Source organism: Crocodylus siamensis, chromosome 2, assembly GCF_052110815.1.
Source record: "Crocodylus siamensis isolate JL-2025a chromosome 2, ASM5211081v1, whole genome shotgun sequence".
Taxonomy (NCBI): Eukaryota; Metazoa; Chordata; order Crocodylia; family Crocodylidae; genus Crocodylus; species Crocodylus siamensis.
In genome coordinates, this window is record NC_143396.1 from 157,601,185 (window position 1) to 157,628,718 (window position 27,534).

Genomic DNA, 27,534 nt, shown 5'->3' on the forward strand with positions numbered 1-27,534 from the left:
CCATTAGATTTCAGAAGGCAGGAAAAGGTAAAGTAGCTGGAAGCTGTGCATTCTGGGATACTGGAGGAACGAAAGTAAAGTGTTTTACCTCCCCTGACCATTCAGACAATACCCTGGAATGACACACACACAACATTTCCAAGATACATCTCCTTTTGGGTGGCTTATCTTTAAAATATTTAGGCAGTACTTATGATGGTTTAACCCACTTTAATGGGTGAATGCTCATATTTTAAGAAACCTTATGCCAGTCTTAAGGTAGCCTGTGACAAAACCCTAATACCCATTTTAAATTAATTTGTTTTAAATGTTGGTACTTTCTCACAAGACCTTCTGCTAGATATCCATAGCAGTAAAAAGGTCATATTCCATGAGATGTCTGTGTATCCATTTTAAAACAAAACAGTGAAATCAATTCCCCCTCTAGCAATCTATCTAGGCCCAGATACCCCTTCCCCTGTCCAACACAGACAATACCATCAGCTCCTGCTCTGGTCAGCCACTTCCAGGACATAGCACAGTGAACCCATGTCTGTGCTGTCAGGTAAATATTTGCAAAGTCAGCTTCACTAGGGTCCAGCTCTCTGGGCAGGAAGCCCAGAGCAAAGAAAAACCCTCGAAGTCCTGACTCCCTGTTGCATACCCTGGGCTCACCCAATCTAGGCCTAAAACATCTTGGTGCATGCTAGGCTTTGTGCATGACCTTCCATTCTTTCACTTACAATTTAATACAATTCATAAAAAAGCAAAAAAGGAGTGCTAAACTTTAATATCCTACCTCTTATTGAAGAGTTTTGGTTTGGTTTGGGGGTTTTTTTGTTTGTTTGTTTTGGGGTTTTGGGGGGGGTGGGCAGTCCTGCTTTCACTTATGTTAAAGGTATAATCTGGATCCTAATTTTTCCATGTTAGGTCTCTGTTTTTAAAGAACTTCAATTTGTTCCCCAAACAAGGGGGGGTTTAGTCACAAATGGGAGAGAGCCGTCGTGCTTTTTCAAGTGCAATAATCCTCCATTACAGCCTTTTTCTCAGGAGAAGCCCATTTCAGAGTATTGTGGTGGCACAGTTTTCTTCTAACTGTCTTCTGTGATTTGCACAGACTACGCATAACAGTTACAATTTTTTTTGAAATTCTGCTATGTTTAATCATTATTCATAACGAACTGCTGCAGTGTATAGTTAGTTGGTTGGGATGGGATGGGATGGGATGGGATGGGATGGGATGGGATTGAAGGAGTCTGTCATTCATATAAAAAAACATAAAATAAAAAAATCTCTCCTGTTAAGTATTTTCTTCCATCTACTGACACCCAAACTTTAATATGCTTGGGTCATACCAACCATGTGACTATTTAAAAGCAATGCAAAACACACCACAAGTTAATTGTTTTCCTGTTCCCTCACTATTGTGTAAGGGGCTGGGGTGGGACACGTGCTAAGGCATGTGGCTGATAGCTCAGAGGTTACAAATTCCAAGCCCATAACAGAAACACTCATGGTGCAGCCCTGTCAAGTTCTAATCAAACTGCGAAATCTGCTAAATACCTCGTCACAAAGACTAAAAAAAGGAAAAAGAAAGGATAAAAAGCAAAAAGTATTCATCTTTTATACCTGTGTACAGAAGTGATATGGTCCAATAAAGGATTATTACGTATAAAATGGTTATATTTCAAAATTGCTGTTACTTTCTGAAGCACGCTTATATTATCAAATTAACTAGGCCTTACTGTGGGCAGGACGAAAAAGATTCTTTTCACCTGAAGCCTTTTAGCACTGGGACTTAATTCCATTTACCCTTCTTCAATTGTGTTTCTTATTTCCTTTGGAGCCCTTCACTTCTGACATTTCACCTGTCCTTAATTTTTTGGAGTCGAGGGAATCTTAATTCAGAGCTGGCAAAAGAAGATGCAAATCCACTGGTTCTGCACCTGCTACACTGCCCTCCAAAACCTCACACTGGACCTTTTTTTGCCCTTACTGATGCAAAGGTATCACTACGGAAGAAGCACCTAAAGAAATGCTTCCACCACTCTTCGTATAAACCAAGGATATCAGTACCTCAAGTACTTCAGTCCCAATCAGCCCAGTAAATGATGTAGTAAGGCAAAAAATATTTAGAACCACAGGCCCATCTACTTCTGTTCCATCTGACAGTGGTAAGTACCAATAGTTTCAGAGAAGGATGAAAGAAAGAATCTCATTGTAGGTAAATGTAGAAAAGGCTGTCCCCAGTATAGGTCATACCAAGACTAAGTTTGAGGACTAACACCATTCTGGACCCAGCAGAAGTGACAGATGACCCAACTTCTGTATCAATCTTTAAGAGAGAAGATGCCACAATGTTCCATTCACAAACATCTTTTTGTCTCAGTGGAATCAGCTACAAGAGGCTAAAAGGGCTGCTCTCTGGCCCTGACAAGGGTGAGGAAGTGTTAACAGAGCACAGAACAGGAAACAGAAAATTAAAACGGAGATAGAGATACATAGACATGTTGCATACTGTTTCATAAACACAGTAGGAAACCTATTGTTGTTGTAACAGTTTAAGATTTGTCCCCTCACCTTGTTGATGTTTATGAGCAGCACAATGCTATCTTCCCCAGGATGAAGCTTTACAGTGTATATTTGCTGTGTTTGCAGCTTGGGAATGTTCACTGTCATGAGACCAGCAACTGGCTTTGAGCTGACTACATCAAAAACGGACTCTATTTCAAGACTCCACTGCTGAGCACTCTTCACTAATGCAAAGTTGCGGGAGAGGAAAAAAAAAGGCGGGGGAAGAATTTATATTTTATATACATAAATATAAAGAAAATACATCTCATTCACACACACAGACACTTCCACATAGCCTCATTCCTATTAAAGATAAATAGGATTCTTGTAATCATATCCTGTTAAAGACCAAAGTCCCTATGAAATGTAACTGTATTCAAGCTCAATTTTGAAGCAGACTGATGAGGTCTTCATTGTTTAGTGCAGGGCTGCCCAAATGGCAGTTCTGAAGGGATTAATTCATAGCCACTAGGCTCCCGGTCCAGGATCCATGCACCACTTCTTCCATCACTCCTGATGCTGGGGAAGAGGACTTTGGGCTTTTCCTCCCTACTCCAGGTTCTGGATCTTACATTCACCCCCAGGGGTGGGGTGGAGCAGTATGGCCCACAGGCCTCAGGGAGTTTTTGGTGCAGGAACACCTGTGCAGTGCAGCACAGCTCAGGAAGGCCAGCCAGGCGAGGGGCCCACACCACGTGGCTCAGAGGGCACACAGTCCCCAGTCATTCAGAAACTGGACAGACCCAGTTTAGCATATTTGATACACATGTTTATATTGCTGTTCAGAAGAGGATTATGCAAAGCAACAGATGTTGCCTATGTTACTGCCTTCTCATTCCTAAACCATCTTTTAAGTTCTGAAAACACATCAGAGCACACATGAGAACAGGAACCCATTCATTCTTTATTATTAGAGAAGAGACTTTATTCATCTAACTCTCCCAGCCATTATATTTTCTTTCAGCCCTCTAAAAGAAAATATAATGCTACAGCATAGAGGGCTATGCTCATATATTGGCAAGATTGTAATCACAAGGTAACACAGCCACTTTTATCTATCCAGCAAAAACAATATTAACAGGAAATGAGACAAGTTCATCCCATGTCCCCAGACTAAGTGAATGGATTTACACTACAGAACACCATACTGTCAAGTCTACATGTGATGGGTCAAATTTGTTTCTCCTGTCTCTCAAGTGTGCTCAAGGGAACACATTAATGATCCAAGGCCTCACCTCCTGCCCTCCAGGTATCTCTCACTTCAAGAGCAACTTACTAAAAAGGTGTGGGGGGTCAAGGGGGTACCATCAATGAATGTTTGCTGAGCCTTCCTGTTAATGTGTCTAAGTAATTAAAGGACAAGAAAAGCCTCCCTAACCCTTTATTCTGCATACTACAGCTGAATGCTGTGCTGAAACAAAGGCAAATCAAACAGGAGATCTTGTCCTTATTATTATTACATGAAATGTTGCAAGCCTAAAACATGCTGCTACTTTTTGTTAATTTTCCTCACCATCTACCTCCTTCCTTCCCACCTCCAGTAATGGAACAATGCAAGAACCACTGAAAAACAGAAGTAGAGAAGCTCTGTTTACATGAATTGTTAATCATCATTTCCTCTCTTCACATACATGTGAAATCTCTACTTCCTTTTGACAACTAAACTGTATTATCACCATTTCAATTGAGATATAAAAGAAGGCAGTACCTTCCAAAACTAACAAAGGAAATTTGTTCTTGGAGAAAATTCATTGGCTTGTGTATAATTCATTGGAATTAATTTGATTCTAAACTTACCTACACTTGCCAAGATGAGTGAACAAGAGGCCCTATTTACAGATGTGCTGATCTTCCCCTATTCCAGCTGAAGTCAACAAAAGCTGCGAGAAAAATCAAATTCAGAGAAACTATAGCACCTTCCAGCCCTTCCTTTCCACTCCTCTGCTACGGGAAGCCAAGCAAGCCCATTCCTGAACCATGGGCACAGAAAACAGGAACAAAGACTGCTTTACTGACCCAGTGGTCAGAAGGCTATGACACAACAATCTGGCAAGCAAAACAAGTGACTGTGTTGTTCAAACATGGCACAAGTCATTTATTTTTCAAATTTCAAACTCTTTCAGTATTAATAAAGATCTCTCTAGGTTTAAAGGGTGAAGCAACACCTGCTGAATGAGACATCTTCTGCCTCACATAAGCCAGCCCTTGACTACCAGCAGATGGCGTTGTGAAGATGTGGAAAGGATCAGGCAGCACTTAATATATCTGAACTTGACTTGAGTCTACAGTGTCTATGCTGAGGCTTTCAGTGAGAATTCCAGTCACCTGAATTCTGGCTGAGACACGGAGCTATTTCAGGAAGCTTTATAAGTGATATCTTCACCTTTTATTCATGCATATATCTTTACTCCCAAGGGATGAAACTGCACCTACTGCAAAGGGCACATGCACTATTCTCTACTCCACTGAAAATGCATTTAACCTGTAGCAGGGGACAGTATACATGTGGTCTGCAGTGGAACATATGACACATGCAGGAAGTTTAAATAGAAAACTACTTTTGCTCAGCTTTGACCATCTTCAATATGAATGGAAGGCAAGCACATGTCTGAGCCAAAAAAGAAAACCATTTAGGTGGGCTAGGTGGCCAACATGCAGTGGGACATCCTCTCAAACTGCAGTTTCAGATAAATAATGCTTGAACAGCATGGTTGCTCTTCTGTCTCAATCTCTATCTGGAGTCTTGAAAATGTAACAATTGAAAGTTTGTTCACTCTGCAAAGAACGATAGCTCCAACAACAGCAGCCTTTTTCTGTCCGTCTTTAAATGAAAGGGTGTAAGGCAGTATGTTAATGTAAATTTGTTCTCCAAAACAGAACAGAGGTAAAAGTATTGTTATATGAAACAAATGCATTGGTTGCTCTGTACAAAAACAATTCTGCATTCTGGACTTGTAGTAGTTTCCTCATTATAACTGATAGTGGAGTAGTGTCAAGCAAATATAAAGTTAGATATGGCCTTTATCATGGTGGCATACATATACAAACAGTCCCTTCCCCAAATTGCTAACTAACTCAATTCAAACTAGAACTGCTGCATTTCCCAAATGAAACACGAACAAAGGACAATATCATCAGCACTTACCATAGCTGGGGACATAACTGAAGTAAATCAGGTGACAGATGTTATAAGCTTCAATCCTAACATCTTTCCAGATCCCTTGGGTGGGAAAAGAAGGACCCCAGTCCCAACTAAATGAACACTGTTCCTGGAATGCAGAGAGATGTATCATAACTATATTCTGCACATACTGATACATGTTTCTGGTAAAAAGAGGACCTTTATAGAAGTGAGCTAATGTCCATAAATAATATATGAATGCATGCTAACGAGAAAAGGTACTCCAGTTCTTAGTAACTTAAAAAAGGACAAATGCTACCTGTTTTTATTCCTCCTTGGTTAAATTCAGCTATTAATTCAAACAGTGAAAAATTTGTATTAAAAAGAGTCGTTTTTAAAAAGAATGGTAGCAAAAAAGAGCAACAGCAAAACTAGCAGTTGCTTTCAGAACAATTCTAATTTATCCATGGTCTAAAAAAAAAAAATTCAACTTTTAACTGTAAATGAAAACAATAAAAATAATGAATGACACACTGATGGATAAAGGTATTTGTAATAATTTGAAGAGAAACTGTCAACTTAAATTTCACATGAATCTGAAAGGGTTTTACCTCCTGTATTATTGCCAACACCATCTAAGATTAGTATGAACTGAAGAGATTATATGTGGAATGCCCAAATGTTTGAAGAAGGGGGTGTTTGTGCCTGAAAGCTTGCAAAGAACAATTTTTCCAACTATTTAGTTGGTCTAATAAAAGATATTGCATTTACCCAAAGAACTTAGTCTGCCTATGTCCTTAGACCAATACCCCCATGTTTGTTTGGTGCACTTTGTATATACACAGGTTCACAGGTTTTTTGCCTATTGTTTGCATGCGTGGTTCTTTCAGGCAGCAACAAAGAAAACACGCGTTTCAGAAACAGCTAACTGTGACTGTAATACCACAGAAACTGACAGAATTAAATACTCCTAGCCAGCGCTAATACCTGGACCTGTTTTCACTTATTTTTGAAAAATGGAAGAGATTCCTCATGGACAGAGCCCCTTTAAGGCCTCTAATTAGCTGACCTCCAAACCTTCCTTACCCCAGCTTCCAATGCAAACACAATGGATCTCGTTAAGAGTCTAGTACAGTGACCTACAGTTCTAAATTTAGAGACTAATAACTTACAGCTGAGGCATACTAATTTTGGCAAACCACACTGCACTAATCTAGTCTATTCCATGCATCACAGGAGTCAGCTTGCCAGCCTATCAAGTTACAAAACCTCCTTCTGGGAAGCAAGCACTGTACCCATTTCAAGTTTAAAAGCTGGGACAACTAGTTCTTAGAAAACTACCGTAATTGGGACCAATTTTTTTAAACTGTATCACTGATTGTCAGGTTTCATTAATAGAATTCCCTGTATTTCGCAAGTTATTGTAAGTAACCATGAGAAGAACATGCTCAAATCATTAAAAGGTACCTTTCTCAGTCAAAAGCTTGGGGGCTTTGACCACACGACTCACATTAAGATTCAAATTAGTCTACCATATTTCATGTTGAACCTCAGACATACAAAGGGTTTCCCAATACTTTCCAATGGCAAGAAGCAGGCTAACTTTAAAAATGTCCAAGGGTGTTTGTTTACTTTCAAGTGTGACAGCTCTGCTGTTGTACCCATATGTCTGGATTGAAAAACATCTTTAAAACTGTTTAGAGTAATCTGCAAGTCAAGTCATGCAACTCCTTTGAGGAAAAGCACTAGGGTACTTTCCATAAGGCTTATGACTATAAATATATAGCCCAGTAAAGTTTTAAAATCACTCCAAGCAATTTCAACTCTATAAATAGGACTACAGCTGTTCAAGCTCCTTCCCCCAAGTCACCACATTATTTTGAAGAAACATAGTGGAAATAACACATGGACTCTGAAGAATTAAACTCTCCAAATTTAAGTTAATGTTCCTTATAAATAAGAGGATCTTTCCCCCCTCCTTAAATATTAAATTGAAACTAAAACAATGGTATTCAAAGTGGGCTCACAGCTTAGTGCTTTACTCTGCCGTGGCCCTCATCACAGTCATCATGCCAGGCCTTTCTCCCCCGGGAGCCGCACGGGAGAGCTCCGTCTCTCTCCACGACTAAGGAGGACTCTGGGACCTCCTGCTCTGCCCAGTCAGGGGCATGGACCAAGGTGGTCAAGGGCCTTAAAGCCCGCCGCACCAAGACCCCTCCCTCGCTGGAGCTTACCAACAGGTTCGCACCTCTTGCAGCCCCGGCAGAGCCTGCTCAGTTGCCAGCTCCCACAGGCAACCCAGGCTCAACCGCAGCTACTGCCCCCGCTCTCCCCAAGACAAAGCGAAAGGTGTTTGTTGTGGGGGACCCCATCCTGCGGGGGACCGAGGGGGCAATCTGCTGCCCTGACCCCTTAGCCCGGGAAGTCTGCTGCTTCCCGGGGGCCCGCATCCGAGACATTGAGGAGAGGATCCCGCAGCTCCTCCGGCCCACAGACCACTACCCCATGCTCCTTATTCACATGGGCACCAATGACACGGCTCGGAGCACTCCCAGCCAGGTCATGAGGCGCTACAGGGAGTTGGGAGCGGGGCTTAGGGGTCTGGGAGCTCAGGTGGTGTTTTCGTCCATCCTCCCAGTCTTGGGCTATGGGCTGAGGAGGGAGAGGAGGATCCATGCAGTCAACCAAAGACTGCGGCGCTGGTGTCATCGGGAAGGCTTTGGCTTCCATGACCACAGCCCGCTCTTTGGAGAGAGAGGCAGCGAGCTGCTGGGAAGAGATGGCCTCCACCTCTCTCCCCTGGGGAGGAGGCTCTTCTCAGCCAGGCTGGCTGACCTGCTCCACCGGGCTTTAAACTAAGGCCGCTGGGGGATGGGGGGACTACTGCCACTGCTGGCCTGCAGAGCATCCCTTGCAAAGCCAGCAGACCAAGGCACTTAAGGGAGACCACCCCTGCCCCAGCCCTGGCACAATCTGTGGGCAAGGCAAGAGCCCCCAAGGGCACACTTGCCTGCCTGTACACTAATGCCAGGAGCCTGGGCAACAAGCAGGACGAGCTCGTCCTCCTGCTCAGTGCAAAGAAATATGATGTCATTGGGATAACGGAGACCTGGTGGGACTCCACCCATGACTGGACCACGGGTGTAGAGGGCTATACCCTGTACAGGAGGGATCGTGTTGACAAAAGGGGCGGGGCTGTAGCTCTTTATGTGAAGGAAAGCTACATGTCCCTGCAAGCTGATGTTGGCGACTGGCATGGACAGCTAGAGACCCTCTGGGTAAAAATTCGTGTGGAATACGGCACAGGGGACACAACGGTGGGAGTCTACTACAGAGCTCCCACTCAAAGTCCTGAGCTTGACCAGGAGTTCGCCTGGGAACTGACTGAGGCCGCTTGCTCCAGGACCTTGGTTGTCATGGGTGACTTCAATTACCCGGGCATCTCCTGGGAAGATCACTCAGCAAAATCTGAGTGGTCGCAAAGCTTTCTCTCGTGCGTGGATGACCTCTACCTGACTCAAGAAGTCTATGGGCCAACGAGAGGCAAAGCACTGCTCGACCTGGTACTGGCTACGGGGGACGACCTAATCGGTGACCTAGTGATCGATGGGAAGCTGGGTGACAGCGACCACGAGCTGATCACCTTCACCATCCTCCATAAAGCTGGCAAGTCAGTCAGCAACACAGAAGTCCTTGACTTCAGAAAAGCCGACTTTGACAAGCTCAAGAGGATAGTCGGTCAGGCCCTCAGGGACCATGACCCCAGGGAGATGGGAGTTCAAGAAGAGTGGTTGCTTCTCAAGGAAGCGATCCTCAATGCACAAGCCAAATCTATTCCAACACAGAGGAAAGGCAGCAAGAAGGCACAGCAGCCCTCCTGGCTCTCCAGGGACCTAGCGGACCTCCTGTGGCTAAAAAGGAAAGCCTACAAAGGATGGAGAACGGGATTCACCTCCAAGGAGGATTACTCCGCGCTGGTCCGGTCCTGCAGGGAGCAAACCAGGAAAGCCAAGGCTGCAACTGAACTCCAACTAGCTTCAGGCATCAAGGACAACAAAAAGTCCTTTTTCAGATATGTGGGGAGCCGGAGGAAAAGCAAGGGCAATGTTGGACCCCTGCTAAACCAGATGGGGCAACTGACAACTGACGCCCAGGAAAAAGCCAACCTATTAAATAGGTACTTTGCGTCAGTCTTTCATCAGTCACATGGGATGCCCATGCCTGCTATGGGACAGGGAAATCTGGGTGAGGAGGATCCCCTACCCTCCATCAATGCTGACCTCGTGAAGGAACACCTTGAGAAGCTGGATACCTTCAAGTCAGCTGGCCCTGACAACCTGCACCCCAGGGTACTCAAGGAGCTGGCGAGCGTCATAGCCCAGCCCCTGGCACGGATCTTTGAAAACTCCTGGCGCTCTGGTGTAGTGCCCGAAGACTGGAAGAAGGCCAATGTGGTGCCGATCCTCAACGAAGGGAGGAGAGTGGATCCGGCTAACTACAGGCCCATTAGCCTGACTTCTATCCTGGGGAAGATCTTAGAAAAGTTTATTAAGGAGGCCATCCTTGAGGGACTGGCCCAGGCTAACATCCTAAGGGATAGCCAGCATGGGTTTGTTGCGGGTAGGTCTTGTTTGACCAATCTCATTTCCTTCTATGACCAGGTGACCTATCACCTGGACAAGGGAGAAGAGGTTGATGTCATATATCTTGACTTCAAAAAAGCTTTTGATCTGGTATCCCATGATCACCTCTTGGCCAAACTGCCCAGTTGTGGCCTTGGCTCCACCACGATCCGCTGGCTGGGAAACTGGCTTCGTGGTCAGACCCAGAGGGTTGTGATTGATGGCAGTCACTCATTGTGGTGCCCTGTGACCAGTGGGGTCCCTCAAGGCTCTGTCCTGGGACCCATACTGTTCAACATCTTCATTAACGATGTGGACATTGGAGTTAGGAGTGGACTGGCCAAGTTCGCTGATGACACCAAACTTTGGGGCAAAGCATCCACGCCAGAAGATAGGCGGGTGATCCAGGCTGACCTGGACAAGCTCAGCAAATGGGCAGATGAGAACCTCATGGTGTTTAACACCGAAAAATGCAAGGTTCTCCACCTTGGGAGGAAAAACCTGCAGCACCCTTATAGGCTCAGCAGTGCTACGTTGGTTAGCACTACAGAAGAAAAAGACTTGGGGGTCATCATTGACCACAAGAGGAACATGAGCCTGCAATGCGATGCTGCGGCTAGTAAAGCGACCAAAATGCTGACTTGCATCCATAGATGCTTCTCGAGCAAATCCTGGGACGTCATTCTCCCCTCGTACTCGGCCTTGGTGAGGCCGCAGCTGGAGTACTGCGTCCAGTTTTGGGCTCCACAATTCAAAAAGGATGTGGAGAAGCTTGAGAGAGTCCAGAGGAGAGCCACGCGCATGATCAGAGGTCAGGAAAACAGATCTTACGATGACAGGCTGAGAGCCATGGGACTCTTTAGCCTGGAAAAGCGTAGGCTCAGGGGTGATCTGATGGCCACCTATAAAATTTATCAAGGGTGACCACCAGGATCGGGGGGAACGTTTGTTCACCAGAGCGCCCCAAGGGATGACGAGGTCGAACGGTCACAAACTCCTGCAAGACCGTTTCAGGCTGGACATAAGGAAGAATTTCTTTACTGTCCGAGCCCCCAAGGTCTGGAACAGTCTGCCAGCGGAGGTGGTTCAAGCACCTACATTGAACACCTTCAAGACTAAATTGGATGCTTATCTTGCTGGGATCCTATGACCCCAGCCGACTTCCTGCCCTTTGGGCAGGGGGCTGGTCTCGATGATCTCTCGAGGTCCCTTCCAGCCCTGATGTCTATGAAATCTATGAAATCATCTCAGCTTTCCGATATGATGGATAATAACACTGGAGGCAACGTCTTTATCTGAAGAAAGGAAAAAATAGGTAGTTCTATGGGGAACATGGCACCATTCCTCTGCATTGACATGTTCTAGAGGAAATCATTTCTAGTTACAGATCAAAATAATTCTAGTCGGGTTGTTTGGGGAAGGCTGTTTTACAGTACATGGGTCACTTACAGGAAAAAATGTTTAAGCTGTCACAAACAAGCAATAAAAAAAGAAAATAATTCTGAAAATTACTTTCAGTATTGTGTCTTCTTACTGCAAGGCCCTTTCAAAATTAGGAAATCAACAAAAGAAGTTCTGCCATATTTATGAGTGAGTCGAGACTCAAATGCAGGTATCCTAGCTTCATGTTAGTTTGTAATTTTCACCGAATACATATTTATATCATGCTTCATGACACCATAAGAAAAAAGTATGGTCTGCATTAGCTATGCTTTTCATTTTTCAGTACATGCCAAAGCTGTTCAGTATAAATAGCACAGCACATGAACAATGGCAAACACTCATAAAGCTGCTTGGCTGAGATTTTCATAGTCTTGGCAATAAACTCTGGTTCTCATGACAGCTCACTCCATTGTCAATATTCCCTCCTAAACTGGCCCACTGGATAAAATCACAATGATTGCTTATTCTCTGCCCCCACCCTTTTGACTGTCAGTCTTGTTCCTGACATCTCTTCAAAGATTGCTTTTAAAAAAAATTATATAGCTACCCTAGGTTTTTATGCCTCTAATACATTCAAAGTGTTGATCTACAGGATGTTTTCCTATGAAAACATGAGCTAGATACACGTGCTGATGTAGGATTTTGAAAAGTGGGGTGCAAATAGTGCAGTGCATTATCACAACACACATTTTTCTCCAGTTAAAAGGAAACTGGAAACTTTACTAATTGGCTAGGGTCCTCAGGCTAAAGTATTCAGTTTAAGATTGAAGCAAGAACAACATGTTACTGGAATGTGCATTAATTTCCTATATCATATATTATGTATTTAAAAACACAAGACACTAGCACAAATTGTTGTTTCTTTAGTCCCACACTCATTAAAGGTACATCTCTTTCAGATTCGTAAAACAAAATCAAGCCTTCTTGAGCATCTTGACAACCTATCCCATGCTTCCCTGAAAGTTATTTCTATACCTGAGTTAATGTTTTCGGCTAAAGTTAAAAACAGTCTGCAGGACTGTGAAATAGGAGTTACATTACCAGGAGCAGTTAACGGACAGCAGAATTGCAGAACAAAAGATAACTTGATTAGTTGAACCATTAAAGACTATTAAAAAGGAGAGTTGATCATTAACAACAATGGAACAGAGAGTTTAGAAGGAATCAGGTGTATTATAATGAGCCAGGACTTCAATTAACTCCCTCCTCCTGCTTGAATTAGGAATGTAAAATAATTTAAGTAATTACCCATTTAAACTCTTCTAACAATATCAGTAAAATGGTTAAGCAATAACACATCTTAGCACGTGTATGCATGTATGTGCGCTTTCTTTTTGACACCTCCTTGTTTAACCGATGGTGCGCTGCAGGGAAAGGGAGAAGGAGATGGAGTGGCATGCTGCAACTAGTCCTCTCTCCCTCCCTCCCTCCCCCTCCTTCCAAAGGCAGCAGCACGCTGCATGGAGAAAGAGGCAGAATTGCATGCTGTAACTAGCTGCCTTCCTGGGGCACCGTGCCCCTTCCCTTCTTCACTAGACTGTGCCTGGTGCTAAATATTAATTGTAATGGATTAACAGTATAAACTTACTATGTAACCTTTCACATCCCTAGTCCAAACAGAAATGCTGCTGCCACTACCAAACAGCTGGGTTTAAACTTTGGGTGGAGCAGGACTAAAATGAGGAGTGCAACTGCACTTATGCATGCCCATACCTAGTTATGAAAAGGCACTGCAAGTTTAAAATATATCTGCTATAACATGACATCATACTTTTCCTTGCTTCTCAAGCCACATGACAAAGGAATCTTCTCTTACCTTTCTGATGAAATTAACATGACATTCTCCTTTCTGTACTGGGGGAGGGCACTCTGGAGGTACTCGGTATGCTTTGTGATATCTGCTTTTCTCAGCTGCATATGAAATGGCTGATAAGAAACGGACCTCGATAAAATTGACCTTCTTGATCACATTGGTAATATCAAAGCTCTGCATTGGGGGGAAAAATACAGCATATTACTTGAGTTTAATTGCTTGACATACACAGATATTACCTGCTCTATGTTTTGTTTTTATTTTAGTTTTACTTAATATTTTAGTTACTATTTAGATTTTTTTATTTTAGTTGGGTTGACTTGCTTTTATTATTTGATATATGTTTGCAGCCTTCACAAGCTGAAGTTCTGGAAGACAAGAGTGCAATACTTCACAGACTGAAGAGAGAAAAGACACACTAAATTGAAGTCCTATGAGTAGTTCTTTCTGGGCAGATCACCCTGCCCCACATAGGCTGCATCCACACAAGAACGCACATGTGCACTGTTGTATCCCAAAGGAACTTGACACACCGCAGAAGCCACCACAAGAGAAACACAAGACAAAATGTTCTCTGTGCTGCATATCTGCAACCTGAACTCTAAATTTGGTACCGGGGAATGCTAGTATTAAAAAAAACCCAACCCCCCTCCTCCCCCAGTGCACTGGAATAAAGTAGCATGGGGGGTGCTCTTGGAGTGTGGCCAGAAGCAACTGTTGGCTGGGTCCTCCAAGGAGATACTGTGGCAGCCAGCCAGAGTGTCTTTACGTGACTGCTACATCCCACTCCTGCTCCACCATGCTGCCTCAGTATGGGGGTGTGAAGTTGTGGCGGGGGAGGGCCTCCACCACACACTCCCTCCCATGGTACAGCCCTCACCACCGGTGGCAGCAGCAGGTGGCAGGCAGCAGGCTGGCAGCAGGCAGTCTCAATATGCTGGAGAAAATAAATGCAAAGCATGGCTCGCAGCAGCAACAGCAGCAGGCAACAAGCGCTCAGGGCACTCATAGCTCATAGCAGGCAGAACCCCCTGGCGGCAAGTGGCTCTGGCTGAATCCTGGGAGCTGCATATGACAGCATGGAGCCAGCCCAGCCTGCTGGTGCAAGCCTCTGAACCAGACTGGGCTGGCTCCATGCCACCATGCAGGGCTCCTGGCACTGCAGGTGGGAACTGCATGCCATCAGGCTAGCTCAGGCTGGCTCCGTGCCTCCACATGGGGCTTCCAGCACTCCAATGGGGAGTCGGCCTTAACGGCACAAAGCCCACTAGGCCCAATGGCATATGACCCACCACGGCTTCTCGTCTGCACGCCAGCGTGCTGGGCTGGCTTCGTGCCTCCACATTGGGCTTCCAGCACTCCAGCAGGGAGCTACACATGATGGCACAGAGCCAGCCCGGCCCAGTGGCACACAGATTGGGAGCCACAGGGAGTCGTGCGCTGTCAAGCCAGGCAAGGGAGTGCTGGAAGCCCCACATGGAAGCACAGAACTGTCCTGGCCCACCCTGATGGTATGTGGCTCCTTCCTATGGCACTGTTAGTTCCATGTGCTGGCACAGAGCCAGCCATGCCAGTGGGTTGGGTTGGTGCAGCCCATGTGCTGTGTGCAGCCCCCAGGACTCAGATAGAGCCACATGCCACCAGGGGCCTCTGCCTGCCATGTGCTATAAGTGCCCTGAAGGCCTGCTGCTGCTGCCAGTGAGGGATATGCACCAGGGGGGAGCAGCATGTGACAAGGGACCCCACCCCACCCCACCCATAAACCCTATTCATCCCCTTACAAACCCCACCCTGCATCCCCAGTTGCAGACAGGACAGGACCTGTTGGTGGGAGCCATGGCTGGACGGGCAGCTGCCACACTGCAGCCCTGCCCTGCCCTGCCTCGGCACTACCACTGGAACATGCAACCCCAGTCTGGGGGGAGCTCCGGGTCCTGGGAATTATTTGGGGTGTGTGATGGGCCAGGAGGAGGGGTAGAAGGGGCAGCAGAGGTGGGTGATGGACAGGGGGGCAATTAAGGTGACAGCAGGGTTTGTGTGCATGTATGTGATGGGCCACAGTGGAGAGAGAGAGAGAGAAAGAAAGAGAGAGCGCAGAGAGCAAGCCAAGAGTGCAAGTGGAGAGAACAAGTGAGTGAGCATGAACACGAGAGATACAGAGGCAGGAGTCGGAGGCTTCAGGTAGAAGCAGTCGCCAGAGCTTGGCTTGGAGCCCCATAGGGTAGCCTGTGCAGGGAGGGCTGGCCTGGAAGGGAAGGAGCTTGCCCAACCCAGTCCCTAAGCCCCAGTCAAGGGCTTCCAAGGGAGGACATGGGGATCAGTGAGGCCTGGGACAGGTGCAAGAAGCATAATAGCAAGGACTGGCACTGCTCACAGCCACAAAGCAGTAGGTGGGACAGCTGCAGCTGGACCTGTGTCCTGGTACTGGGAGGGAATGAGTGGGGGGCAAGCAGGAGCTGAGAGTCAGGAGTGAGGCGCACTGGCAGGGCTGTGGAGTCGGAGTGAGAGGCAAGGGCAGAGTACCAGCATATCAGTGTTATTCAGTGCCACAAAACAGCTGTGGGAACAGCCACAGCTGGACCCACATTCTGGTGAGTAAAAGGGTCAGAGGGAGATCTAATTTCCTCTGATAAAAAAGCCAAAACAAATATCAAAATATATAGGCATTTAGAATTTATTTTATTACAACTGAGGTAGTGGTAGGGTTCCATATTGTGTTAAAATTGTAAATATAATCAATAAAACATTGTGCTCAACTGATACTTGTGTGTGTAGTGGTGTTTCATTTTAATCACAGAAAAAAGTGGATTTTGCAGTTTTTAATAAGAGAATTTGAGGGGAGGGGGTTATCAGAGACTTTGGGATTTTTAAACATAGAAAACCAGGATCCCCGATGGCAAGGCAAGTGGTGGCACCTGGGGAAAGAAGCCTGTCCAAGACTGGCCTTGGGGACCCAGCTGGAAGCCCCAGATGGTCAGGTCATCACGCTCTGACATTTCAAAGTGAGCCACTGCAATGTGTACATCTTCTGGGTGATAGCTGCCCAGATGACCAGAGCATGGGCAATGGAAGACATGACAGTAGTGCTGTACGAAGGCCACCTGTGCAGCCACAGCCCACAGGTGCAGAAAGCTCTGCTGCAGTGCTAGTACCACAGCACAGATGACAGTGTAATCTCCATCTGGGCCTGGCAGGTGCACAGCCATGGGGCTGCAGGTCCAATGAGGCAGATACTGTCACAGGTAGCAGCAGGTCACAGCCAGGCAGCAGCCCCCACTGCCAGACTGCTGCAGTGGGAAGAGGGTGCAGAGGCCACTCTAGGTCAGGGCTGCTGCAGCAGTCCTGCTGGCAAAGGGGGGATATTCTCAGATAGCAACAGGCTGGGCCTCAGAAGCTCCTGAGGACAAGTAGCCCTGAGCTGCTCGCCAGGGTAGCTTTTTATAAGATCCAAGAAGAGCTGGGCAGAGTCAGTTTGCCCCAAATGGCACAATTTACCCCAAACTAAAGTGCACATTCAGGCATGTGTTCTGAGGCACAAATCGCCAACACAAATTCAGGCTACTATTTGAGTTTCTGTAAGCACACATACTTGCATGCATGGACACACCCACAGAGTCCCACTGAAGTCAATGGGACCCTGCATGGATTCACTTGTATAGAACTGCTTGCAAGATTAGGATATGAGATTACTTTTTTGCTTGCCCATTCCTACCCAAAACCCCAACAGAAACCTGCTCTTTAATTTAGTTCAGTGGTGTCCAACCTTTTTGTCTAGTAGGCTGGATGGGCAGTGTTGGGTCCCTCCACAAGCCAGATTTGTTCAGTGGTCCTAATCCAGCACCCACAGCAGGTACAGCAGGCACCACCCAGCCATGCAGAGGAGTACAAGCCTTCCCCAATGAGACCCCACAGAGCAAAGGAGCTTGACCCGGCTCCACAGGGGAAAGGGAGCATGGCCCAGCCCTAACCCAGCCCCACAGGGGAAATGGGGCATGGCCCAGCCCCAACCCATCCCAGAGAGAAGGGTGTGTGGTCCAGTCTCTATCCAGAAATGGCAAGGTGGGGGGAGTAGGAAGTGTAAACTGGCTCTGCAAGGAAAGGGGGCACATGCAGGGCTTGGAAATTTGGCAGTGGAGAGGGTGGCCATATTAATGGCAACTGCTCCCCCACTGCCAAATTTCCAGACCCATGGGGATCCCCACAGGCCAGGCAAAATGGCTCCACAGGCCACATTTGGCCTGCAGGCAAGGTTGAGCACCCCTGGTCTAGTTCAATGAGCTCACTCATACCAAAGTCCTTCAGACTAAAATTTCACTGTCTGTGCAGCTACCAAATTGATTTAGCAGAGAGCCGTTTTTCACAAAAATAGTCTGCGGCGCCTGCAGGCAGTCGCTGCTTGCCACCCCATCACCGGCACTGCCAACAACATCTGCAGGTGGTCCACAATTGCCCCGACCGTCACTGCTGGTGGTCGCCAACCCCTGATCGGCGCTTGGTACCACCCTGCCTCCCTGCAGCCAACAGTGCCAGCAGCATCTGCAGGAGCTCCTTGCTCACCACCGCCAGGCTCCTGTCACTGCCACGCTCCCACCACCGCCAGTGCTGCCATGCCCCACCAGCCACCAGGTGCACACATCATACATGCCAGGCACTCTTGCAACTGGGAGACCACAGATGATAAAGCATCCCAGCCTTGGGAATGCCTGGATGCCCCCTGCAGCTGAGACATCATGTCAGCTACAGTCTCCCAGTTGCAGAGGCATCTGGAACACCCTGGTGGCTCGGACACCAGGTTAGCAGTGATCTCCCAGCTGACAAGCATACGGGAGTTTCTACACTTGCTTGTGCAGGGGGAGCCTAGGATCACAATCCTGGGCTCCTCCTGAACCAGCAGTAAGGCATAACAGGATCTAAATTGCAATCACACAATCATACTTCCTGCCATGCACATGTGGCATGGCAGGAAGGACAACTGTGTGAATTGTACATCAGCTCCTATCACATCTTTACCTGCATGTCTAGAGGGGCCCATATAAACTTCTGATGCCCTCCATTCCCTTCTCTGAAATACACAGATACAGCTCAATACTTGTCCAAAACAAAGATACTGAAGACTCACTATAAGATAGCATTATGAAGGAGGTCTCCACATGTGGATGTACAGGATGCATGTTCGGTTTCAAAATCTCACTCTGTTGCTATCCCTGCCCTTCAGTTTACTCTCACTTTGTAAAAGAAAGGTTTCAAGGATTGTTATGAATGTTTTTCCTATAACATTCATTTGTGGCACACTGGATATGCATTCTTGAATTTTTATAAAGAACAAGTGCTTTTGCCACCCTCCATTAGTAGCTACAGTATATTTTGTAGTCATCTGTGGCCGGGTCAAAAGCAATGGTATCAAAAGCAGCTTCCTCAGTGTAGTTGTGCTGGTACTTTTTTTTCCCCCGAAGACAGAGCTAGTAAATAAGGGAACAGTTATAGTCATGCAAACTTAGATTCAATTCTAATCAGTTTAATTCTGCTTTTACACTATAAGCTGTTTCATAAGCTGGTTGCACATAGCAACACACCAAAATGCACTTGCAGAAAAAAATGCAAAATAATACTAACTGTATGGCATCTGCCATCTGCAACGTGTCCCAAGATTTTCAAGTATAATTAATTACAACTCTACAACAGTCCTGTGATGGAGATGAGAATTATTCTTCCTTTTTGACAGATGGGGAAGCCAACACACAAAAAAGCTAAGTGATCTATCTAACTTAGTGCCAGGCAGAGCCAGAAAAAAATCCCCATATGTCCTGAGTTCTAGTGCCATGCCTCAATTATAAAACCTTCATTTCTCTAAGGCCAGAAAGAAATGTCAAAAGATATAGAGAGATCTTCCCAGTTTAATTCTCCAGCTGTATAGTAGAAGTTAAATTTCCTTTCTCCACTCTGTCTGTTTTATCCATTTCATTTGTAAGCTCCTTGAGGCAGGGACAAGTTTACAGTGAAAAGCTTCAAAATTATTTGGTTTGAATACATCAAGCCTGTAACCATTCAGAATCGAATCCTGCCATACTGATACAGACTAAGTCTCCAGAGACACTCTGTGTTATCCAAAGGTCTGGGAATTAGCTACTATACATAAAAAGGAGAAAAAACATGCAAACATTTATAAAGGCTTCGCACTGCTTGTACTTACACTTCAGAATTGACATGTAAATCAGCAGCATCATAATACCTGTTAGTAAGCAGATTTACAGGTAATGTAACAGATTGAAATTTAAGGGTTTTTGGAGCTGTAACAAACTGACTCATTATTAGCTGAACTGAGGCTTTTGGGAAAGCTCTTTTAGTTTTACACCTACATAAGGTCAATAAATCCTGGTCCCATCAGTCGCCAAGAGGGGGGGGGCCCAATGTCCCCAGAGGCCAGTCGAATAGGTGGGGGGGAGCACCGAACAACCAAAGTGTGCAAAAGCAAAACCAGAAGTCCCACCACAGCACTTCTGGTTTCGCCACTGTGACCCGAGTCCTATCAGTTGAGAAATCCTGGTTTAGATCATGAAATGTTTGTTTTAAGGTCCAATTCTGATACTGATGAAAGCCCAAATATACCTACTTTTCCCCAAAGGGGGCATACCCACATGCAGGAGCATGTGCTTGCAGTGACAAAAAAAGTAGCGGCAGAAATTTGTACCACTACTTCTTGCGGCTGTGCATGCCCCTGCACATGCACTTTAATGCAAGGCAAAATGCTCTGCTTTGGGAAAACTGCTGTTTCCCTGCTTTGCCTAGCTCCTGGCATGCTGAACCTGAAGCAGAACTAAAGGAGAGATGCTCTGGCTGCCAGCCCGGGAGGACTGAGCCTCTGAGTTTGGCAGCACATGATCCTGTGGTGCTTTTTTTCCCCACAGTGTTTTTTGGGTTCTTTTGCTACAGGGATTTCCTGGTAGCAAACTTTGTCCCTGCACTGCAAATTTGCAGTGTGGGGCACATTTTAACATGCCAGACATGTGGTTTGTGGAGCCACAAAGAGGTTTGCAGCCCTACAAACTGCATGTGCCTCCACATCTGGATCTGGCCAAAAAGTCTGGTATTGAACTTCTCTCACCAAAGAAAAAATTTTCAAGGTGCATCACATATCAAGTCTAGTTCTCAAAGCTTGTCTAGATCAGGGGTTCTCAAAGTTTTTATGCCGCAGCCCGGCAAACCACAGCCCAGAAATGCCTGCGGCCTGGCAAACCATGGCCCAACAATCACAGCCGACCATGGCCGGAATTTCCGGCTGGCAGAAAGGTGAGGATACCCCCCACCCCCTCTGGGCGGTGGGGTTGGGCCAAACACTGAGCTGCAGCCTCTCTGGCTGGCTCTGGCAGGCTGTGGTTTGCCAGTCTGCAGCCACTTCTGATCTGACAGCTAACTGTGCCGCGGACCAGCAGCTGACCCACCACGGCCTGGCACCAAAGCGCAGCCCAGGGATTGAGAACCCCTGGTGTAGGTCAAACACACTGAAACTCCTTAGCAGAGAAGTGCTTTGAAACAGCAATAGAAGCACCTTCAAAAATAACTGAATTACTCACATATCTGTTGAACATGTTGTCTGTTCTTCCAACTGTAACATCATTGACCAGGATTTGTGCTACTGTATCTACTCCCTCGAAAACCAAATTCACTTTCTGCCATTTGCTACAGAAGATGACACAGGAATGTGAAATTACTAGGATACTCTGAATTAACAGCACCTGCAATATAAATACTGAGAATGCCCCAATGTCTTGACCAGCAGCTGTTTTAACAGCTTCCATAAGAGTCAGTGTAGCTACATGTTTGTCAAGTCAAATTAAAATGAGTTTATACACCCACAATAAAGCAAAACCTCCCATTGTCCAACAGGTAGCAAATGGATGGGTGCATCTCTGTTATGTGGCAGTTGGCAATTTGAGAAATATATTTTCACACAGGAAGTCTTGAAAAAGAAACTCACCAAATGCTAATAAACTGCTTCATGGCCATACTATCTTATGCAACCTGATTTATTACATCATAAGGTAACAAGCATGCAGTTTAAAATCCACTTTACTATCTTCCCTGCAGAAATGGTGGTTAAGAACTAATTTTAACAAAATATATTTTTCTAACATACCTGACATCAAAAGGAGTTTCGAATGTCCTGCTGTAAGTCCAGTTATCCAGGCAGATCCATCTGTAGGCAAGGTCATTAAATCTGTAGTAAGGGTCCTAACAAAAGAAGGGAGTAGTGTTACAAAATTATATTTATGCCAGCGTTCATTAAGTGAGCGTATTTTTTTTGAGATATTTTTCAAGTGCACAATCCAGTCATCCTGTTTTAGTTAGCTTTAGGAGCTCTGATATTTTTCTCCCAGCTTTGGAAGTAGTATGTGAAAGCAACAGCAGTGATATGGTTTGACACTGACTATATAGGTGAAATCCTGCCTGCAGTATTCTCTCACGTTTAAAGTACGAAGGGCCAAATCCTGCTCTTTTCACTAGGAAAACTGCTCTGTTGTATACTGTAAAAACCTCAATAAAATGTAGCAATTTAAAACATGAAAGAGAAAAGTAGAACCACTGTCAATGACAAAGAATAGTAGGACTGACTACTATAGGGCCAGGAGGTTTTGAGAACTGTCATAGACTACAGTGACAAATCTCTATTGTATAGCAGTCACATCTTCAGAGATCCTCGCCAATCATTCTTTCTGTGGTAAGAATACACAAATTTTATTTTGGCAGACAAAAAGAAAAGGAAACATATTTGGCTTGTGGAGCAAAATTTAAACGGTCTGCTATATTATTCTTCCAAAAAGACAGTTATGTGAAGTATTACTCTATCTAGAACACATGTATATTTCCCTCTTAGTCACACTACTTACTTAAAATAATAAAATCCAATCATCATAACTCATTTCCCCTTCCTTTTGCCTAATGAATCCTTTCCTTCTATTGGGTCATACTGTACTATAAACTTAGTCAAGGTGACCCAGTATGGTAGTACAGGGACCACGTGGGGACCCGACACTCTACTGCTGTGCACCTTGTATAGCTATCTACATCTGTGCAAAGCCAATAAAAGTCTCATGTTTAAAGATAATATCCTTCCCATGTTCAGAGTATAAAACTATCAGCCACTGACCCTGTTAATCTCAATCTTACCAGATTTCTAACATAAAAAGAGCACTAGAGAAAGCACAGTGGCATCATAATTCTCATCTACATTTCAAAATGCTTCTGACAAGAATACATTGGGCCTGCATGTCAGAATATTTGTTCAGGCTTTTTTATTTTCCTGCTTCAACTCAATTTTTCTCCTTAACTTGTGCTTCAGTATAAATGTTAATAGTCCTTCTGGACTTGAATTGCTTTGAAGAGGATCTTCTTACATCTATCTGGTATCTTGAATTGTTATTTTTTTTTTTTTAGATCCAGCCAATTTATACACAGCCCTAGTCAAGGAGCAGGTTGTAACCACAGCACTCAAGGAATACCAAAACCATATGCGAGTCAAACAGTCCAGATGCTTTGGAAGATCCCCAGGAATAGACAGGCCCATGCAAAGTATAGGGCATAGCCCTGCATTCTTGCTATCAGTCACTTTGTCATTGGGGTTTATCTTAAACTGCTTTCAAAATGGCTGAAACCAGTTTATGTGCACTGAACTTCTAATGTTACATCATTAGAAACTTGTACAGGCCTTTCCTCAATTTTAAAAGATATCCAAGTACGATTATTTTTATATATCACCTGTTTAGAGAAAGAATATAGCAGCACATGCTTGTTGTTGTTATTAAATGAGATGTTCAAGCTAATCAGAGAGAACCCTGGAAGTTTCTGCTTTTGATAATTCTAGGACATGTTTAAGTGTCAAGAATGATAACACCCTTGGACACAAAACCTTCATACATGTTTTATGCAACCTCTAAAAAACAACTTTACAATTTCCATCTTATTTTAGTTCATATGCAATTGTTAAACTATATTTTGGAAAACTGATGCATAAGATTTGTTTCTTAAGATTTATTTTCCATAAAATATTTCTTAAAAGTCTTTAGCTCCAAATAATAATAGTATATACCAATATCTAGATATACCTATACTTACACATACATACACCACACAGATATCCATATCTATCTATATCTCTGTCTGTCTCTCTCTCTATATATATGTACACCCCTACAGATATAAATACACCTATCTGAAGTAAAACTGTGCGTTTACACATGCATACATGTCTTTATAGATATGTTGTTTAATACATAATGCACCATACTTCCATATTTGTGTGTGTGTGTGTGTGTCTACACATACACAAAATATACTGAGACCAAGATACCAGAGTGCTGAACATAAGAGAGCACAAAAAATAATTTAAAATGCAGCCAACCTAGAAAGAACAGTCTCTTCCTGGAAGGTACATAAAGAGATTACAATAAACCTACCCATGCCCCCCCACCCACCCCAGCTGAAATAGAGCTCTCTGCTCACACCAACTTCATAACACTCACCATAGCTCCTCCAGTTAAGTTGTGTAAGCAAGCAGGAAAGACGGGTAATAAAAAAAGAAAACTAAAGAAACTATAACTCAGCACTGAGGCAAACCAACCTTCCAGCTCAGCTATCATCACTGTAAAAATTTCAACATGTGTTGGTAAAACTAAATTGTAAAGCTCTTTTTCATTTTATTTTCTTGCAAAGATTTAGCAGGATGTCAAAATGTTACTGTAAGGCAGTTTCAGCTCGTGTACCCCTTTATATTTTTCTCTTCTTTTTAAGGGGGGGGAGGGGAAGGAGGCAATCGAGGCCCCGTGGTAAGGGAGGGAGTGGGGCTGGGGCTGGGGCAGGCACCGCACAGCTGAAGCACAGTACAGGATGGAGCCACAAGAGCAGTTCATCCATGGGGCTTGGGTGAAGGGGATGGCTCCTGCTGCTGCACACACCCTGACGGAGACCCAGGGGGAACATGCCCCCCAGATCTGTGCGCGGGGAAGAGGCAACTGCTGCTGCAGGCTGGACTCTGCACCCCACTGCTGCTGCCCCAAGAGCCATGCGACACCTGCTGCCACTGGGCAAGCAGGGGACAGACGCATAGACACACACAAAGATGCAGACACACATATCCATCCCTGCCCCGCACTGCTGCTGCTGCCGCCACACCACATGCCACTTTCTGATGGTCGGTCGCACGTGCAGCTCTGCGGGCTGGTGGTCCTGGGACTGGACACAGAGAGCAAGTTGAGGTGGGGGGCAGGGAGGCACTGCAGTGCACCATATGGGGCCAGTGGCACCCAACGCACCTCCTTCCCCTCTCCTGGGTAAGAAGCAAAGTATGGGAAGGCGCTAGGGGAGACGCTGCTGCTGAGTCCCAGGGCACGCTCCATCCCCACCTGCCTGCCTGCCTCTTTGTACCCTCTATGGCTTTTCTAAGTGCTCCTAGGGGTACACATACCCCCAGTTGACAACCGCTGCTGTAAGTAGTAACAATTGTTACTAGTTAACTAATGGACAGGGCAGTAGCCCCAGGTGCCAACTTAGGGGGACATAGCTCCACTCTCAGTAGCATGGGGAGGAAGCAAGTGAGGCACCAGGGCAGTCCCCTGGAGAGCTCACAGTGCAGGTCTGCATCAACCCAGCTGCAGCACCTCAAGCTCATGCTGCTACAGCAGCTGCCACAGCAGTAGCAGCTGCCACCTAAGTGCAAAGAGCCAGGGCAGGTAATACTCCACTCTTCCACCACTCTCACACACCCCACAGTTGGCATTTTCCCCCTCCTCTGCCCAAGAAGATTGCTATGCCTCTGTGCCCTACAGTTCCTAACCAAAAACTATTATGAACCCACCCCTAACAGGTGACACTTTGCTGCTGTTCAATTCTTATGAGTGTCCACTTTCTAAGACACTAGCAGGTTCTTTAAGTTTCTTTCCCTGTTAAACTGGGAATTGCATTTATATATTTATAAGGAGGAGACCTGAAATAATCTTTGAGCAACAGAATGTAATAGAGGATTTAATTCAAATGTCAGATTCTTTAGATTCATTTGTCTGCATATCTCAAACTAACTCTGTGAATGCCTTCTTTTAAGTAACTGACTTAATTAAATTCTTTGAAACTGTAGAAGAGATTAAGATAAATGGTTTATTCATGATAAACCACAGCAGGATTTACTGCTTAAATGAAACTTAAATGAAATTCACCCGTAAATGAAAGTCTTTACCCTCTATAAACCGAGTCAAGACTCTTTTTCTATAAGTCACTTTGGTTCCCACCATGAGCAGTTACACTCTTAAAAGATATTTTCTCATAAATCTCAACAGAGTATTAAATAGGAGAAATTATAACTGAAATAACCATTATTTGTTTGTGTTCCGTTTTGTGTTTTTAATTTTTCTTCTCCTTTCATGGCTAATGAAAGTCAAAGCTAAACATTTGGATACTTTTGTTTGCATTTAATCCTTGGTCCCCTATCCAGGGGGACCAATTCCATAACCCATATCCAGTCCTCACCACGCTCCTGCCCCTGCTGCAGTTCAAGGCAAAGATCGGGCTTAAAAGTCACCTATGTATCCACACAACTTAGCTTCCACCTCCTCCTTTCTCTTTCCTTCTTCTTTTTTCTCCTTTTTCCTTTTTTGTTTCCTTTCTCTTTTCTCCCTCCCTTTTTCTTTCCCACTTCTTTTCTTTCTTCTTCCCTGCCCTACACCCTCCCAGATACGGTCTTTGCTCAGAAAGTGCATCACATACACAAGCAATCCTTGGTCCCCCAAGGCAGGGGTCAGCAGCCCTTTGTTGGCATGGGCCTCCTTTGCAATTGAGGGCCCACCACAGACCACAAGTCTCAACTTCCCAGAGTGGCCAGCTGCCTGCACTTACCCTTGCCATTAATCCCTATCCCTCTGCAGCAAAGGTAAGCACAGACATGGCAGAGAAGAAGCTCTGCAGCAAAGGGGAAGAACTGCATAGTACAGCTCTAGGCCACCAATCCCCCATGCCAGACTAGGCCTCTGAGGGCCAAATCAGACCTCTTTATGAGCTGCAGTTTGCTGACCCCTGAAGCCTAAGGCATGCCAAAGCAGCACACAGGACTCAGTCCAAATGTCATCCTTCAACTGGCTTAAAGAGAAAATTATTAAGATCTCACCTACCATTTCTTCCTATTCCCTTTATTAAAAAAATTTAGTCATCTTAAACATAAAAAGTTGGTATTAAGCTTGAAATGTGCCTTCTGTCCTACAACACATGCATGGGCAGATGCAAGATTTTGAAAAGCGGGTGCAAACAGTGTGTCCCACCATCACTTACAGAAGCCATGGCAGATTTGCCCCTTATAAACTAATCAAAGGGGGGTGGTAAATCACATATAACATCACCACATAGGATAACACAATTTTTTCTCCAGTTAACCCAGGGACGGGCAATCATTTTGGCTGGAGGGGCACTTAAAGTTTTGGTGAGCTGTCGAGGGCCGCAAGGGTAGTCTCACCCCTTGGTCACCATCTTAGGAACAGAAGTCTCACCCCCTAACTCCTGACCTTTGCCACCTAAAGTCCCTCCTCTTGTCCCCAGAAATACTCCTTTTACTCCAAAGGGGGTTTGCCATCTTGGAACTGGAAAAATTATATACTAAAAATCAAACATTGACAATAACATATTTTAATTTTATTTTTAAAAATATTCTTGCCCTGATTTGTGTGCATTTGTGTGGTGTATATAGAGGTGATTGCATAATAGCTCAAAATGAAATCTTATTCTTGTATATTGTGGAGGGTTTGAGTGGGTGAGCTTTGGGGTTTATGAGGGACTGTGGGGGGTGTATGTGGGGTGCAGGGGAGGGTATGAGGGTATGTGCAGATGTGGGTGGGTAGGAAGGGGGGTTTGTGGGGGCTATGAGGTGTGTATGTGGCAGGCATGTGGATGAGAGCGTGTGGTGGGGTGTGTTCACGTATCACTGAGCCAGGTTCCTCCCAGAGGCATGG

General features: G+C 45.1%; 1 protein-coding gene across 2 annotated transcripts in view; it reads right to left on the reverse strand.

Moving 5' to 3' along the window:
- Positions 1-27,534, reverse strand: part of MANBA (mannosidase beta) — a 96,991-nt gene that overhangs the window by 50,466 nt on the left and 18,991 nt on the right. For both annotated transcript variants that reach the window (XM_090031894.1, XM_090031895.1), the window contains exons 2-6: positions 21,687-21,781; positions 21,124-21,229; positions 13,556-13,726; positions 5,699-5,822; positions 2,560-2,735 (exon numbers count right to left, since the gene is read on the reverse strand). In XM_090031894.1, the coding sequence (XP_089888020.1) occupies positions 2,560-2,735; positions 5,699-5,822; positions 13,556-13,726; positions 21,124-21,229; positions 21,687-21,781 (672 nt within the window). The remainder of the gene's footprint in view (positions 1-2,559; positions 2,736-5,698; positions 5,823-13,555; positions 13,727-21,123; positions 21,230-21,686; positions 21,782-27,534) is intronic.